We start from the raw sequence: 17,850 nt of genomic DNA, 5'->3' as shown, positions 1-17,850 counted from the left end.
TAATTAAAACGCACAAAGATCTCTTACTCTAAGGTAAACTAATATAAAATAAAATAAAAATTCTCTCTCACTCACTATCTAACATGAAAGTAAGGTTTTTGAAAATATGAGAGTAATTTTAAAAATATAAAAGATTTGAAAAGAATGTTATTTGCGCCACTAGGGATCTCTGATCAAGGCCAAGGGTGATCTTCTTCAAAGCATCGGAGCTGCTCTTAAAGGTAAAAACATAATTTGCGATACCTTTGCTAACAAACATAGTTTGTCTATCTTGTAAATTACGAGCTTATAATTAATTCAGGTAGATGCCATTGCACTGTAAAATTATACTGTAATCCCAAATTATAAAAACATGTTATCCTATTTTTGGTACTTTGATTGAACTGTGTTTAGTTAGGTCCAGGCTGTAAGTAAGTGCTCATTTTTTTACCAATAGTTTTGGGATCTAGAAGAAAAATCTATAAATTTTAAAGGCTGCTAGCTGCAAAACGGCTGAACGTAAAGATCATACCCGCATACCATTTTAAGCGGCATAAGAAGACCTACAAATAATCTGGAATAGCCAAAATCCAATTATGCACAGGGAAAGCTACAAAACAATGGGGTCATATTTTATATCTTATGGGAAAAAATTTCTTTTTTAAAATCAAATAATTCTTAAACGACCAAGCTAATATTGCTTGATTCACTTCTACAAGAGGCAATATGAATTGAAAATGATTGCTAATATCTTCATGTCTTAGAATAGTGTATTTTTTAAAAAATAGGTTAAAAAACATACTAACTTTAAAATGTAAAATCAAAAAAAATATTTTTCATTCAGGAAACGGTGGAAGCTCTGGTGGAAGCTCCGGTGGAAACGGCGGTTCTTATGGCGGTAACGGAGGATCTTATGGCGGTAACGGCGGATCTTATGGCGGTAACGGTGGATCTAGCTACAGACCCGGTAAATATATTATTATTCTTTAAAAAGTTTTAGGCTATGTTAGACATATGTGAAGAAAGTGAAAGTTTTTTTTCGGGGGGGGGGGGGGGGTTGAAAGCATGGAGAAATGGATAGAAAGGTTAGATATTTAGTAATTTAGCTGTAAGAAATCCCCCTTTACATAAATATAGCAAATACTTTGTTATTGTGAGTAGCTTAGGGTAATGATATTTCAGGGGATAACAGCAGATAATTTAATCTACATCCCAATCATTCCCCTAAACTTCATAATAAACTGTAGGCACCATTTCAAAGAAAGTAATTGTCAACCCTATAAATTAACGGTACATAAAAATATAATTATTATGAATTTTTTAACAATTTGTTATAGGAAATGGCGGTAACAGTGGCTACAGACCCGGAAACGGCGGTAACACCCCCAGCACTGGTTACGGCGCACCCGTTGCTCCCGTCCTTGGAACAGTTTCTTCCGGTATCGGCGGTTCCGTGTCTTCCGGTTATGGCGGTGCCGTTTCAAGCAGCTCAGGTAAAGGGAATATATGGAAACTTGGACATTTGATATAGATAATCCTATTATATAAAGTAGTAAGGATTTTTTGACTGAAGCTTAAGATCTTAATAAACGCTGAACCAATGGGGTTTTCATTTTAGATAAACTTTATATAGGTCTAGTCACGTTTTTAGGCTATTTTATTGTTAGGTTTAATTCCTGGGAAGCTATTTTCTTCCTCTAGATGCTAGGGTCTTAGCAGCAGGTTTTAAATAAGTAAAATCTTTGGAAAATAAACAGATAAATTTGTTAAAATATTAGTTTTAGTCTAAAACATCCCAGCAATTTGAAGCTAAAATTGCTCATAAAAATTATTGGCGTATAAGTTAAAACACCCCATCTAAAGGGTGTTTTGATGTTAATAAGTCATTCAAAATCAAAATTTAAAACCCATCAAACACAGACTTTAGTGGAAGATTATCTATAATCTATTGGCCCTTGTTTTCTTAAATTCAGATAATAGTCTATATTATAAAATTTCAGGAAATGCCAACTACGGTAATGGTCAAGGAGTTGTTGGTCAGATCTCTGAGGGTTATGGAGCTCCCCAGGCCCCCGCTCTTTCTGTTCCATCCAATGGATATGGTCCCAGCTCTGCTGTCTCCCCCATAAGCAACCCTGCAGGTTTGTAGTATAGTTTATGGACACAAGGCGATACTTTTTTTAATTGTCAAAGTTATGAGCGTTGGATTGTAGTTTTTGAAACCATTCCAAGTAAAAATAATGATACATAGTTATTGTTAATTTACAAATTAAAATGACAGGTCATTATTTAATTCCCTCTAATTCAACTGCAATTTTTCATGTTCTTGTGTCATGGCTATTAGAGTTCTGAATATAAAATACATCAAAACCTTGCCATGCTTTATCAAAGAATCTATGAAAAATCTACCTAATAAAGTTGTAAGTTCAGCCAACCAATTATAGATAACTGCTTAAGAATGTAGAATTGTTATACAATTATGTTTTTCTTCAGGTAATGGATATGGTGCCCCCGCCGGCGGTAACTTCAATGACTACTCTGCAAGCAACGGCTATGGCGCTCCCGCCGACTATGACGATTACAGTGCCGGTAACGGTTATGGTGCCCCTAATGACGACTATAGCAGCGGAGCTATTAGCGCCGGTAACGGTTATGGTGCACCTAATGACGACTACAGCAGCGGAGCTATAAGCGCCGGTAACGGTTATGGTGCCCCTAGCGCTGCCCCTGTCGATATCGGAGGTTTCGGTGGTGATCCTCGTGGTGCCCCATCAGCCGCCTACCCCTCAGCTGGAGGAAACTTTGCCGCTGCTGCTGCTCCCGCCGCCGACTCTTATGGTGCCCCTTCCGCCAATCCCATCGGCTCTGGCTCTGCCGAGGCCGCTATTGACAGCTATGGTGCACCCGCCGCTGACCCGATCAGTGCTGGTTCCGCCGAGGCCGCCATTGACAGCTACGGAGCCCCTGCCGCTGACCCCATCAGCCTTGGATCAGGTATGTTGTAAAGAAATATTTGGCAGGGACAAGAAAATGCTTTTAATGGTTGATTTTCAACACAGCGAAATAAAAAGCTTAATAAATAATTTTTCAGATAGGAAAAAACTTTAATCATTTTTATAATAGAACTAGCGGGTTCGACACTATCCTCTAGAGGCTTTAAAAAATTAAGTACCTCTGGTGCTGCAACCACTTATTTTTAATTAACTCTCAAAAATAAGGGGGGGGGGTGTTTAGGATGTTCCACCCTCAAGAAATAGCCTAAAACCACCACAAACCAGTAGGTACATTCCCTGTATTATAGATTAATTGACTCATTTAAAATCGTTAATACTTTTAGGAGAATCCGCTATTGACAGCTATGGCGCCCCCGCCGCTGACCCTATTGGTCTCGGAGACGACGCTGCTTTCGCCGCTGCTGACAGCTACGGAGCTCCTGCCGCTGACCCTATCAGCAGTGGAGCCACTGCCCCTGTTGTCAGCGCTGCTGATGATTATGGAGCACCCCAAGGTAAATACAGAAAGCTATTTAAAGAAAAAGATACATATCTGTATAGGGGCAGGAATTGCCTATTTTTATCAATTTAGAGCCCTCAGTATAAATCTTCGGTCAGGTTAAGTTAGGTAATTATTGGTAGTGGGTGGCCCCACAGGTTTTAAACATAAGAAAAAAATACCCCTCCATCAGGTTTTCAAATAAAGGCGAGTTTTTTTGTACTCTACAAGAACTTTAAAAAAACTAATTTTGTTTTTCATAATTGGGTGTAAGATCGTCAAGTTATTACATCTCTAATGTTTACAAAAAAAAAGGCATTTTGCTGCACAATCAATGTATTCTGGTTATCTACAATTTATAATTCTATTTATCTAGGCGATGCCCTGGATACCTTTGTTACTCTGGATAACTCCGCCTCCGACAGCTACGGCGCACCCGCCTCCGCCCCTGTCTCTGTGGGTAAGTAAACGTTTAATTTGGAGTAACGTTTACTCCACCTTGGGGATTTTGGGTAAGTAAAGAATATTTTTGTATTAAAAAATTCGAGAGTAGTCCCTTTCGTCGCAACGCCCGTTAAGGGGCGATTCGTCGTATATTTAAAATGGCTTTTTATAGGGTATTTTTGGTTATATTGGGTTAGGTGATTGCCCCACAGTGTTAGGCAATTGGCCCCGCAGGGTTAGAGCCACCCGCAGGAGCTAGAAATAGGAGAAAAGCTACTTTGAAAAAAACGAAGAATCGCCCCTTAAGGTGCGTTGCCACGAATGGACTATACCCAAAAATTAATTACCGACTCACCAAACAATCATAGTTGAAGAGAATAAAAACAATTTTGACCATAAGTACCGCATAACAATAAAAAAGAACAGACAAATATAGTTCAGTAATAATGTAAGTTCTGTATTTTTCTTTATTTTCTTAGCAATCTGACAGACTTACAGATGTAAAGAGCAAACTTATTTTATATTTGCTATGAAGTTATCAATAAACTTTTAAAAACAATTGTTATCAGAACGGATCTTTAACCAATGATAAATCTATTTTAGCCGACAGCTATGGTGGTCCCGGAGCCGTCAGCAGCTACGATGCCCCAGCCGTTCCTGCCGGTTATGCTTTCTAAGCAGCCAGCCAGCTGCTACAATCAATAATACCAAACCATTTTCCTATCAAACCTCCATTTCAAACACAAATCTATTAAAATTATTTCCTAAAAAGCTTTAAATACACAACTTATATTTTAATTGGTAACATTAAGCTTTAATATTTTTTTTTCATAATCGTATTCCTTAGCTTTAAATAAATATCCTGTAATTTTTTCATTATTATTGTTAAACTCCAAAAATATGAAAAAATTCCCATATAACTTGTTTTAATTTACATGTATAATAAGTACAAAAATACCTCGAATTTAAAATGTCCTGAAAATAGCACAGAACCTGTCCTTTTTTATATCAACCTTAAGTAATTAAAATAATAATTTCCTATGCAAAAATCTACCAAATATTCCCCATATTAAACCAAATAAATATTGTTAACCCATATTAATTCTATCCAAAATTACAATCCTAATTAAAATAGCAAATTTTAGTCTATAATCCTTTAATTGGACGTAGATTTCAAAAACAACAAAAATACAATAACAATGGGCATTTCATTAGTCTTAAGATTTATCTAATCTTATCCTATCTTTCCCTCTAGTTTTTCAAATTCCTCCAATTAGTATATCCTTATCTTTGTAAAAAAAATTATTACAAATATCATCAAAAATAAAAATGGTAAAGAATTTTTGTTCAATAAATCTACAATTTCAATAGTTAAAAATTCAATAAATTCTTTCCTTTAAGCAAAAATGATATATTTGTTGAATAATTTTTCCCTGATAATTTTTATTGTTGTACAATTCAGTTGTTTTTAAATTAAATTAGTAATGTTAAAGTTCTAATTAATTTGAATGTGTTTCCATGTTCTATAATTGTCATAACTTTCAAAGAAAACTTCCCATCATATTCTTTATCAAACTATTGATAAGATACCTTATGCACAATTTAATAAAAAATTAAGCATAACTTAAATTTTTGACTCAATATCATATGTTATAATACCAAATTAATGTAAAATGACTAAAAATAATTATATATTTTATTGATTAATTTGAAGATATTGATCAAAAACTGAAAAAAATTTCTCTAATCCCCAGAAATTTTCTTCATTTAAATTCATTCAGAACACTTTTCCCCCACTTTTCCTCAAGATTTTGGTAAATGTTATCAAATCTAGCTCCTGCCATATTTCAAATAAAGATATTTAGATTCTGTATTAAATTGTAATATAATATTTAAATATCTTAATTATCTTTAATAATAATAATTTACATGGTTCAATGATATTTGATATTTTCAAAATAAAACTTTGCTTTACTTATTTATATTTAGCTATAAGCTTAATAAATTATCTAAAGCATAGATAAAATATTTTTCAAATAACAAATATTTTGAAACCTTTCCAGTGCCACACAGATAACTGATTAATTAGCTATTAATGAAATCAGCCCCTGATTTTTAACACAAATAATATGCAATTATTATAGAACCTGTTGTATAATTTATTTTATTTATTTACTTATTTATTGAAAATAAAAATAAATATTTCATCATAAATTAATTGTTTATTTTTATGATTCTTCTTATTCTACTGTTACAGATTTTGCCAAGTTCCTTAAATCATATAAATTTAAATTTATATAATTACTAGCGGTGTGAACCTAGCATTTAGGGTTCAAAAATAATATAAAACATCTTAAGATTTAGATAATAAATAACAACATAAAACAATCCCAGGACCTTATAAATCTAAAAAAAAGTAGTTCTCAAACGGATCAGTAACTACCGAAATCTTAGGCTACAGAAGAAAAACCTTACTACTTTTTATCAAAGGACCACCTGAATCTCTCTACATCGCCCTTTTAAAATATTAGTCTAGATTTGCTACGCTTTCTAAAGATGTAATTGTTCGTTCTCGTTAGTTAATCCTATTATATACAGTAGTAAGCGTTTTATGTCTATCCCGAAGGGTCTCGCTAACTGCTGAACCGATATTATTCTCCTTTACAGAGAAGCTCTCATGGGCCCTGGGAAGTTTTTAACTGTTTTTGGGGAGGGTGTGTTCATCCACCTCCCCCCCCAAAAAATTTTTTTTTACTCTTTTGAAACTCAAATTTAAATGGGATGAGGTCAACTTTCCCCCCTCCAACCTTAAGTGCCCCTAGAGGCTTCAAGGAGCGTAGCCGCTAGTACATAAATATTATAATATGAAATAATAAATAAATAAAAATTACCTTGGACAATCAACATTACATCCCTACATAAATTGAATACATATTTCTTCTAATTAAATTTGATTGTCAGTTGGTCAAATGCTTTGTCATAGTCAGAAGTACGTAAATTAAATGCACAGGGGCGTCCAAGCTTTTTTTATGGGGGGGAGGGTAAACATTTTTTACAAGGGGGGTAAAGCGCGCCGCAATTTTTTTTTACCTCCCCCAAAATTTTTACCCCGGGGGTAAAATTTGCTTTGGGGGGGGGGGGGGGTATTACCCCCCTGAAATCTGTTGGCAGGGGTAAATTTTGTTTACCCTCCCCCCCAAAAAAAATTTACCCCCGGGGTAAAATTTGGGGGGGGGTAATTTAAATTTTATTTTTATTAGAGATTTTAAATTTTGGGAGGGGGTATTTACTATTTACCCCTCCAAAATTGTTTGCGGGGGGTAAATACATTTTCTAAATAATAAATGGGGGGGGGGGGTAAAATGAAAAAAAAATTTGGGGTGTCTTCGGCACCACCAAATTCGATGGGGAGGAAGAGAATCCCCACTTTACCTCCCCCCCCCCCCTGGACGTCTATGTAAATGCAGGTAGCATAAGAAGCAGTTCTTTTCTACAAATAGTTCATCAATATATCAAAAACAACTAGGCTGTTCAAAATTATTAAACTTTATGTTAACAAGAATAGTTTTCATCCAAACTGATGACCTTTTGAAATTATAAAAAAATTACTGTCCTTTCGTGTAAAGACATAAAAAGGCATAAAAATATCATCATAAATTATAATAAGTGAATTATATTTTTAAAGAAATATATATTTTTTAAGTACAGCCATGTGATAAGCTAACATCTGCATTGGTATGATTTTCAGAATACCCTACAAATAATCACAATATAAAAATTGTTTGATAGATATACAATACAAAACATAGATACTATCAACTGTAGGAAAATTGATATGCTTAAAAGATAGGCAGACAATCATTAGATAGACAATTGATTGTATAAAGTGCATAATATATTTATGATTTATTGGAAATAATAAATATGCTTGACAGACAGACAGACAAACATCAGATAGACCACTAGTTAAACAATTAAGAACAGATGTTATGTTTGTAGATCTGACAGCTCTGGTGTGCTTGATAAGACAGACAATCATAAGAGAGATAGATAAAATTTAAAAATAGTCAACTCTGTAAAGAACTTAAATATATGTATATGATCTTGAAGATAACAGATGTACTGGATAGATAGACAGACAACAGATAAAAAGATAGATAATAACAGATATATACCTGTATGAGGAACATGAACATGAAGTAGATCCTGGAACCAATTCCTCAGTAGACGAGTCTCCTTCCACACAAATTAAAATTGGTTTTCCTTCCCCATATATATGCATTACTTATATATCAATATTTTAGTGATATACTTTATTATTTGCAATTTAGACTCAAAAGTTGAGGATGGAAATTTATAATTTTAGAGCTCAACTATTCTATAAATTGTCAAAGCAACTTGTGTAATAAATAATACAAAGTAGCTAAACTTTAAATCTTATTAGAAAATAAGACTTTTATCATTCTGTAGATTGTTAAGCTTTGCTTTAAGGTATGTTTTTAAAACCAGCAGAAATGTATACTTAATGACTAAATCACAAATGATAATTAGAATAGTTATTTATCGAATCGTATTAGAGAGCGCTTTCCGTGGATAGTAAAATGAAAAATTATAAGATTATATTCAGATTAGTTGACCCGAGAGGACGAAGGCCCGGGCCTCCGGCACCTCGGGGCTAAAAAAACTGGTTTTAATCTTATGATTGTACATTTCTATATTCGTAGAAAACTGGATATAATACGATGCTAGACATAGTTTTTTCGTATGGATGAGAACCGGTTCCTATCCACCGGATTCGAATGAATACGAGAAAAGAAATTACCTTGCTGTTACTTGCAGAATAGCATTCATACATTTGTCATACACTGGACTCCTGAATAAGTTTTAACATTTAAAGCAGTTAAATATATTATAGCAGATCTAGATGGCAAAACTAAAAAGGAAATTATAGCAGAAAAACACTTTCTAACCAATAATATAGCCGGACTGTTCCTCTACTCTTTTCCTATTGGTTGATTTAGAGAGCATGTATCTAGAAAATACCTATTAGCAATTAAAACAGTATCAAGTCTAATTGCAATCATATTTATTTTTCTGGGTCAAATTTAAACTAAATTATGTTAATGCTAACTAAATCTTGGCAATCGCCAATTTTAGGAAAATGGAATGACGGCTGAAAATTTCTATAAAAAAAAGGAAAATAGCTGAATTACACTATTTAATATTTATTGCTCGATTTTTTTGGCAACCATACTTTTAAAACTGAACAAAAGTATTACGTTTACACTATCTATGATGTTTTTTTCTACAGCGGTCAATTGAAAATTAGCATTATATGTTGAATATAGTGAAAAAATTTCGGAGGCAAAACCCTTGAATACTTTATATACATGACAAAATGATAACACTGTATAGTAATATAACAATTTTTTATCAATAACTTGTAATATCCTATATTTAAACTTCCACTATTAGTAATAACACTAAACATTAATACTGTAGTTATAATATTTAGTTTTATTTATATAATTTCAAAAGTTATCAAATGGCGGCGGCGGCAGATTCAAATATGATAAAGGTTAGATGAATTAATAATTGTATGAAAGGTTGCGTGATTTTAACCCCTTAAAGGAGCTGTAACTTTATACTCTGTCCAATTGGTGAAACTTATTATTACCCAGGGAACTAAAGAGATAAGACAACGGCCAAAAAATCGTTGTACATTCCCAAATGATTATATACAAAATAATCTCTTCTGTATATTACAATTAAAACGTTTGGACACTGAACTTAATTATCAAAATTAAAAAGTTCAACGAATAAGAAAACGGTTATAAAATTTAATCAATTATCACTAGGGATCTTATGGGATAAGACAATGGATAATAAATTGTTATAATACTAATGATGATATACAAAATTACCCCTTACAAAGATTAAAATCATTTGTTGAATAGTTTGGACATTACCAGCTTGTAAACAACCAATCAAACTTTGATCCCAAAGAATAAGATAACATGGTTATGAAACTTTGGGTTCCAATGTAATTACCAGTCTAATGATACTCTCCATTATTCCCAACAAGGGGGAAGCTGGGAGAATGCATTGTAAATGTTAGTTTTGAGTTACAGGAGACTTGGAACGTTACCACTTAGCTACATAGCCCAAAATAGAAATTATGCCTGTAAAGTAAATCCCAGTTGGTACGTCAGTCAGCTAGATCTTAGCAACAGTTCTTCTTTGTATTTTTAGCAGCATAAAGTTTTACTTAAAACTACAAATATAAAAGTGTTTGAATTAAACCTGAGCTGGATCTTTAAATCATTTCAATGGTGCGCCAAATCGGGGTGAGCCAACTTTCCACCAATGAGAGCACAGCATTTTACGCTGTGATTGGCTGAAATTCGGCTTGCCCCGATTTTGCGCACCATTGAAATGATTTAAAGATCCAGCTCTGCTGTATATAACAGAATTTGCTTCGTGACACTTTACATTTAGATAGTTGTGGTAGGGGATGGAGCAGTGGGCAAAACTTGCCTTCTCATGGCATACACACAAGATAAATTCACTGAAGAATATCTAGCTACAGGTACGAACTGAGGGAGGGAATAAAAATTTGATAAAATTTAGAAAACTAATAGACACTGTATCTATTGCTCTAATAAGAGCTTTAAAAGTTCTCCCGCATATAAATAAATGGAACAAAACCTCATTCAAATCACATTTGTAAACTTCAGTTACTCATAAATAACCCGAAATCATGGATCAACACGTAGCGCATCCGCTCGTCGCCGAAGAGGTGATAGGTTTGAATCTCAGGCAGACACCAAATCATAACTAAAGACTAAAAAATCGTTTCTACTGCTGCTGTGTCAGGTGCACAACATAAATAGTAAGAGTATTGGGAATGCTTTGGCCCATAAACAGGCGCAACTCACCACCATGCACAGTTAGAACTTCTCATACAATGGTCGTGCAATCAAAGGGTTGGTTGTCTGATGGATGTTACTTAACCTAATATCCTTGGGTGTTAGAGTATCCTACCTTTTACACGTGGATGATGCTCTGGATTCTCTAAATGATCACTTAAATCGAAGGAGAATCTCGCCCTTACGAGGTAATGGTACTCATAAATATCTTATTTCCATCAAAGCCAGCAAATGCAACACAAATAATATTATTCAGAAAAAAACTTTGTATTTAGGCATTTTATGGGTTAGATTATTCTAACAAGGACAATTATAAATCAAAGTATGCTTTATATATTAGAATCTACATATTTGAAATTAAATAATTCATTTTGTTTAGTGTTTGACAATTATCAAGTAAATCTTGCCATTGGAGACCAAGTTTACACTCTGGCATTTTTTGATACTCCAGGTGAAGTAAAAATTAGGATGTACACTATGCTCAAGGGGTGCTTAATATCCAGGAATGTAATTCAGATTTAATTTGTTTCATAGAGGATGTAGAAAGATCAAATGGCCTTTTTAAGGATATGTATTGAAGATGAATAGTTATATAAGATAGTTGAAGTTCTAACATCAATAAGAGTTAAAAAGTTACACTGTTTAATAATAATACAAAAAAGTTAAATTTAAAAGATATTTTAAATAATTGATAACCAATTCATTGTAAAAATACATTTAGATTTATTTATCACCTTCTATTGAGATAATATGAATACAAATAAGTAAAATACTAAGGAACCTATAAATTGAGATCTAGAGAAATGTAAAATATTGCTGGATTCTAGCACTTCCAAAAGACTAAGAACTTTATGTCGTTGTCTTTACAAATCTTTGCAAAAGTCCATAGAAATAAAGTTATCTATATTATTTTCTACAGCTACTTTACAGGAAAGAAAAAGAAAATTTAAGAAATCAAATCAACTTGATATTTTGGACCCATTTTAAAAATATCAAAATAGTAGTTTCCTGATTGATAAAAGAATAAAAATGAACTGACAGCTACCTTATAATTAACTAAATCGCTTTCCCCTGTTAAAAGAACTCTTATAAAACATGTTTCCACACTTAAATAAATTGCAATTAAATTATTTACTCTATTGTAATTAACTTTCATTTTTATTGGAAAATAAAAATTATAAAATTGCCATGTCAAATATAGTGTTTTTTAATAAGAAAATCTCTATTAAATAAATTTCAAAAAATGTAAGGCTTTACAGCAATATTTAGGAAAGGGTCAGTGTCAAGGAATATGGACAGACAATAGCCATTTCCGAGATATTGCTCGCTACAGAGCAGACATCCTCTACTTCCCCAGTGAACTAGGCAGTGTTACGAATGCTTGTTTATTGAACAAACCATGAAACATATGCACCTAAAATAATATTAAAATTATTACATAATTTTATATATTGTTTTTAGATCAAAAATGATGATTCAAAAAGATTAATTTTAAAAATCCGAATACGATAGGTTTCGTGATTTCAAAATAATAAAAAATATTTCAAAGAATTCAAACTTAAAATTGCATAATCCATATAAAAACATAATAGAATGAAATGGCAAACGAATAAAATTATCATAAATGCACATAAAAATAATCACATACATAATATTTTCAAAAATAATTGGTCTTCCTTTGAAAATTTAAAGAAAATAAAATTGTATTATTTTACTCAACCAAAAAATATTCAAATATTAAGTTTCCTATGTAAAAGAAAATTACCTAGATTTTGAACACATCAAGCCAGGAAGTATTTGAGGGAAAATACAGCACGGCTAACAACACATTTCATACAAAACATGAGTTTTCATGATCATAACAACAAGCTTGTGCGTATATAAACAAAAGAATGCGCTTTGTTTATGTTTGGTGCGCGTCTCTTGGGAGAGGTGCCACATAAACGAACAACACAAAAAGTCATCTTCGTGTGTGTCACATTAGGAATAAAGGGATCCTGGGGTCAAATCTAGGAAGGCAGACATACACCACATAATTACCAAGACAGTCAGATAATCTGACAATTTAGTTTTAAATTAATAGCTATTATCTATATAATTAAGGTCAAGAAGATTATGACAGATACAGACCTTTGGTGTTCCCAAATACAGATATTTTTATAGGAAACATTTTGAAATTATTATCAAAACTGAGTAACAGGAGGTTTGTCTGATAGTAACTTTATGATAGATCCATGATTAAACACACCAAAAGTAAATATCATTTAATGATTTTAAAGTGTAAAACATATTTCATTTAATTTTTATATTAACTTTATAAAATTTTTCAATGTTCTATATGAATTTAATCTCTTGTGATTGCAACCACAAACTTTACCCAAGATCCTGAAGGGTTCCTTAACCTTGCTATGATTTAACTGCCTAACCTAACCTAGCTAACTACCTTTCAAGATACATTGAGAAAATTCTGAATTATATAATAGACTTCTTTGGGACTGAGAAGTCGATCCAACCATTTTCAATTTTAGTTTTCAAAAGAAATAGATACAAAAATTGTGTTCATCTTTTATTCTAGGGGCGATTCATCTTTGTATCCTCCTTCAAAATAGTTATAAACCTTCCAAAGACTTATGAGAAGATATATTTTAAAGGAGAACCACTTCGGTTCAGCGGTTAGCGAGATACTTCACCACACACAGACAGACTACTAGACATCCTTTGTTATAAAGACTACAATGAAAATGTTTTTTGACAAAGTGTGCTTCAGTGTTGTGGACCCTACTTCATTTGAAAATATAGAGTAAGTAAAGAAAACTACAATGAAAACTATATTTATAATATTCTATTTACTTTATCATATACTATTTATCTATAATACAAAGTAGAACGATGTCTGTCTGTCCGTCTGTCTGTCCGTCTGAAGCTTAAGATCTCAGTAACCACTGAACCGATTGGGCTCTACTCTTCAGGGAATATACCTACTGGTCATGTGATGGTTTTAAGCTATTTTCTTGGGGGGTGGGACACCCCCAACCCGCCCAAAAAATGAAAAATACCCCCCCCCTAAAAATTTCTTTTTTTTACTTTTTCTTTTTAAATCTAAAAAACGAAAAATTAGGTTGATCAAACTTCTAGGGGCAAAGCCCCTAGAGGCTAGGGGCGAAGCCGCTAGTAATTATATAAATTAGTAGGTTTTTTAGTCTGTTGCTTAAGATTCGCTTATACAGAGTTCTCCATTTTGTGGTAGCTTCACATAGGCTACGGGTTGATTGTAGACTGTTTGATTTTTAGTTTTTAGTCCTGGGCTGGTTTTTCCGTTATTTTTATGCTTTACCTACCACTTTGACTACAGAGCTTCTAGATGCTCATGGCGCTACCAAAGTAATGTATAATAGTTATTTCTCGCATCGTATTATAAACGGCTTTCCGCGGAAATAGAATGTACAATTATAATATTAAAACCAGTTTTTTAGCCCGTGCCTTCGGCCCGTGCCTTGTACATTCTATATCCGCGGAAAGCCGTTTATAATACGATGCTAGACATAGTTTTTTCGTATGGATGAGAACCGGTTCCTATCCACCGGATTCGAATGAATACGAGAATAGTTATTTCTCGTATCGTATTATAAACGGCTTTCCGCGGATATAGAATGTACAATAATGATTGTACATTTCTATATTCGTAGAAAACTGGATATAATACGATGCTAGACATAGTTTTTTCGTATTCATGAGAACCGGTTCCTATCCACCGGATTCAAATGAATACGAGAAAATACTTTAAAAATATTACACATATAATTTTGCAATAAATCCCCACTTAATATTTGTCAGGACAAGATGGATAAATGAGATACATGAACATGCAAGCAAAGACGCAAATATCTTATTAGTAGGTAAAACATTTTACAATTGGGACCAGTATTTCTGCTAAGGTGGACCTAAAAATAAATAAATAAAAATCCGTAGGATTTATAAAAGGTTCCTCTGAAAAATGAAAACCAGCGCCTTCTTACGTAGTACTTTGGTGCGCACTAAAAACCTCCTCCTCTTAATTTGAAAAATAGTAAAGAAAGGGAGGCACTTTTTTTATATTTTTTGTCTGTTTTTACTTTAGGCCAGGTTAGGTTAGGTATTGGATAGTATATAGCCCCTCATGGTTAGGGAATCGAAGATATTGACTCTGTAGGGTAATAGGGGAAAAACTATACACACCCTTATTTTAAATTTACTTTGAAAATAAGAAGGGGATGCACTTCAACTCCATAAGTGCACAAACGCACTTGTGTGAAAGCACAGGAGATCTAAATCAGTCAAGTATTTTAGCAACTACTAGCGGCTACGCCCCTAGAGGCCTCTAGGAGCACTTGAGTAGGGGGGAGTCAAATTTGATAACCCAATTTCTTATATTAGATTTTAAAAGAAAAAGTAAAAAAAAATATTTTGGGTGGTGGAAATTTTTTATTTATGGGGGGGGTGCCCGGGTGCCCCCCCCCCCCCTTCATCATTTTTAATTTTAGTTAAAATTTTTATTTCTGGGGGGTTGGGGGTGTCCCACCCCCCAAGAAAATAGTTATAAACCTTTACGGGACCTATGAGAAGCTACCCTGTTAAGGAGAACCCGATCGGTTCAGCGGTTAGCGAGATCCTTCGATACAGACACACAGACACACAGATACACAGATACACAAACATCCTGTTACTTTAGTATAAGGATAATTAGTTAGAACAGACACACACAAAGAAGAAATATTCTACTTTACAGGAACTAAGTCAGATCTACGAGATGATCCAAAAATCCTGGAAAACCTGCAGAAGAGAATAAAGAAACCTGTATCTGAACAGGCGGGCAGAGATCTAGCCAAGGCAGGCACAAATAATTTATTGCATCCTATTATAGACAACTTTCCGCAGATATTAAAATAATAAAATAAAAGATAAAAAAACAGTTTTGTTACTCTCGAGGGGGCCGAAGGCCCCGGCTAACAAAACTGCTATTGAATTTATGATTTTTATTTTATTGTTTGTTGAAAATTGTCTGTAATACGATGCTATACATGTTTTTGAGAACTGGTTCTAATCCAGCGGATATTAATCGGTTTTGAAGCCATACTTGAATACCACTTATGTGCACAAGTTGCGCACCAATATCAATAATTAGGAATTGATATTAAAAATCTTTAGAAATGCAAGATAAATTATCACTGTCAGGAATATTATTTAGCCAAGTATGTAAATAGTAATGTATAGAGTATCTCTGTTTCAATAGGGTTTTTAAGAGAGTAAACGAGCTTGACGGTCATATGGACGGATAATCAATAGCTAGATAATTAACATAATTGTTACAAACTTTTTTAAATTTCGAAACAGTCGAAAAAACGACATAAAAATTATTAATTCTTTCTAGAAATGTTAAAAATCAACTTTTAAGGTAATACATAAATAGGGTTCCAGGACAAACGCAGGAGTCCCAAACGTCGGAGTGGACAAACGCAGGAGTGTTAAAATATTAATTTTATTAAGTATTTCTTTACAGATTAGGTTAGGTTAAGATATTAATGAACAAATAAACCCCCCGCAGGTGTTAGGCACTTAAAAGACCTATAAGATGGTCTAAAATAGGTTAGGTTAGGTTAAGTGTCAAATCCGACGTTTGTCCACTCCGACGTTTGGGACTCCTGCGTTTGTCGAAGGACCATAAATAGGAATTATGTTTGTTTAGAAATTGAATTGTAATTATGGAGAGTGCTCGTCATTCACAAGGAATATATCAGATAATCCTATAATATAAAGTAGTAAGCTTTTTTGTTTGTCCCGAAGGATCTCACTTCTTATAGATCCTGGGAAGGTTTTAAACTATTTTTGTACCCCTAGAGGCTTCTAGGGGCGGAGCCGCTAGTCTTATAATATAAAGTAGTAAGCTTTTTGGTCTGTAGTGAATTGTCTCGCTAACCGCTTAACTGATATGGTCCTCATTTACAGTGAAGCTTCTAATAGGTCTTTCGATGGTTTTAGGCTATTTTATTTTTATAAATAAGTTTGGGTATAGTTTAAAGCTATTTTTTCTGCCGTTTCATAAACCTTTGAATAAAGAGCCTCAAGATGCTAGGGGGTAGCCGCTAGTAATCTAATAAGTGACTAAATACATTATTCTACATACATGCCACCTTAAATAAAGGCTCTCTCTAACACTAAATCTAAGAAATCTATTTTTTAAAGTCAACTTTAGGTTACAATAAGCGTTTAAAACCTGAAGACTTTAGGCCTACAATATATATATATATAGAAACTATTTACCAAAATGATTTTGTATTCATTTGCACTATAAACTGGGGAATTTATCCTAGAAAAAAATAACCGATTGACTTGGTTAGGTTAAGATAGTTACGAGTTAGCACCCAAAAGCTTAAAATATTATAATCTATATTCTTTACTATCACAAATATGCAAAGGACATAACTGTATATTGGTGCAAATAGTCAAATAGGTCTGTAAGCTCCGTGCAAAAACGAGTTGCGCATTTTGCAGGATTGAACGTTCAACTACATTAGATGTATTTAATTAGATAGATCATTAAAAATCGGATAAATAATGTGTACAGAGCTGGAGTCAATGAAGTATTTAACAATGCTGTTATGGAAGTTTTAAATGCAGAACCTGATAAGAAAACTGGATGTAAATGCTCCATACAATAGAATTATTTATTATCAAAAGTTTTAGACTTTTGGTGACTAAGAAACAGTAATTTTAAACTGTTGATTTTCAAACTTTGTTTTTTATCAAGATTAATAATAAAATGAATTCTTAGTTATTTTTATATTTTTTTTAAATACTAGCGGCTTCGCCCCTAGCCTCTAGGGGCTTTGCTAGAGAGAATGAGGGGGATTTTTTTTTTTTTGGGGGGGGGGAGTTGGGGGTGTCCCACGCCCCAAGAAAATAGCCTAAAACCATTACAGGACCAGTAGAATCCGATCGGTTCAGTGGTTACCAGATCTTAAGGGACAGA

General features: G+C 33.4%; 3 protein-coding genes across 6 annotated transcripts in view; all 3 read left to right on the top strand.

Moving 5' to 3' along the window:
* LOC145324883 (uncharacterized) overlaps window positions 1–6,129 on the top strand; it is a 73,709-nt gene extending 67,580 nt beyond the window's left edge. For 2 of the 3 annotated variants that reach the window (XM_080167594.1, XM_080167593.1), the window contains 8 exons: window positions 165–221; window positions 824–946; window positions 1,317–1,472; window positions 1,980–2,120; window positions 2,473–2,973; window positions 3,317–3,487; window positions 3,848–3,931; window positions 4,519–6,129. In XM_080167594.1, coding sequence (XP_080023720.1) covers window positions 165–221; window positions 824–946; window positions 1,317–1,472; window positions 1,980–2,120; window positions 2,473–2,973; window positions 3,317–3,487; window positions 3,848–3,931; window positions 4,519–4,592 — 1,307 coding nt within the window. In that variant the 3' untranslated portion in view covers window positions 4,593–6,129. Of the gene's footprint in view, window positions 1–164; window positions 222–823; window positions 947–1,316; window positions 1,473–1,979; window positions 2,121–2,472; window positions 2,974–3,316; window positions 3,488–3,847; window positions 3,984–4,518 lie in introns of all 3 variants that reach the window. The other variant, XM_080167595.1, reaches the window with a different exon arrangement.
* Window positions 664–17,850, top strand: part of LOC145324880 (locomotion-related protein Hikaru genki-like) — a 251,714-nt gene continuing 234,527 nt past the window's right edge. For both annotated transcript variants that reach the window (XM_080167589.1, XM_080167590.1), the window contains exon 1: window positions 664–700. The gene's annotated coding sequence lies outside the window, so the exon portion shown is untranslated. The remainder of the gene's footprint in view (window positions 701–17,850) is intronic.
* LOC145324133 (cell division control protein 42 homolog) lies at window positions 9,367–17,667 on the top strand. The gene is made up of 9 exons (XM_080166755.1): window positions 9,367–9,493; window positions 10,414–10,504; window positions 11,224–11,295; window positions 12,948–13,007; window positions 13,602–13,644; window positions 14,679–14,740; window positions 15,610–15,710; window positions 16,567–16,607; window positions 17,446–17,667. The coding sequence occupies exons 1-9, from the start codon at window positions 9,461–9,463 to the stop codon at window positions 17,537–17,539; spliced, it is 597 nt and encodes a 198-aa protein (XP_080022881.1). The 5' UTR covers window positions 9,367–9,460; the 3' UTR covers window positions 17,540–17,667.

This window comes from Acartia tonsa, chromosome 7 (genome assembly GCF_053477335.1).
Source record: "Acartia tonsa isolate MP-2025a chromosome 7, ASM5347733v1, whole genome shotgun sequence".
In the NCBI taxonomy this organism is placed as follows: Eukaryota; Metazoa; Arthropoda; class Copepoda; order Calanoida; family Acartiidae; genus Acartia; species Acartia tonsa.
This window is presented reverse-complemented; position numbering and strand designations above follow the sequence as displayed.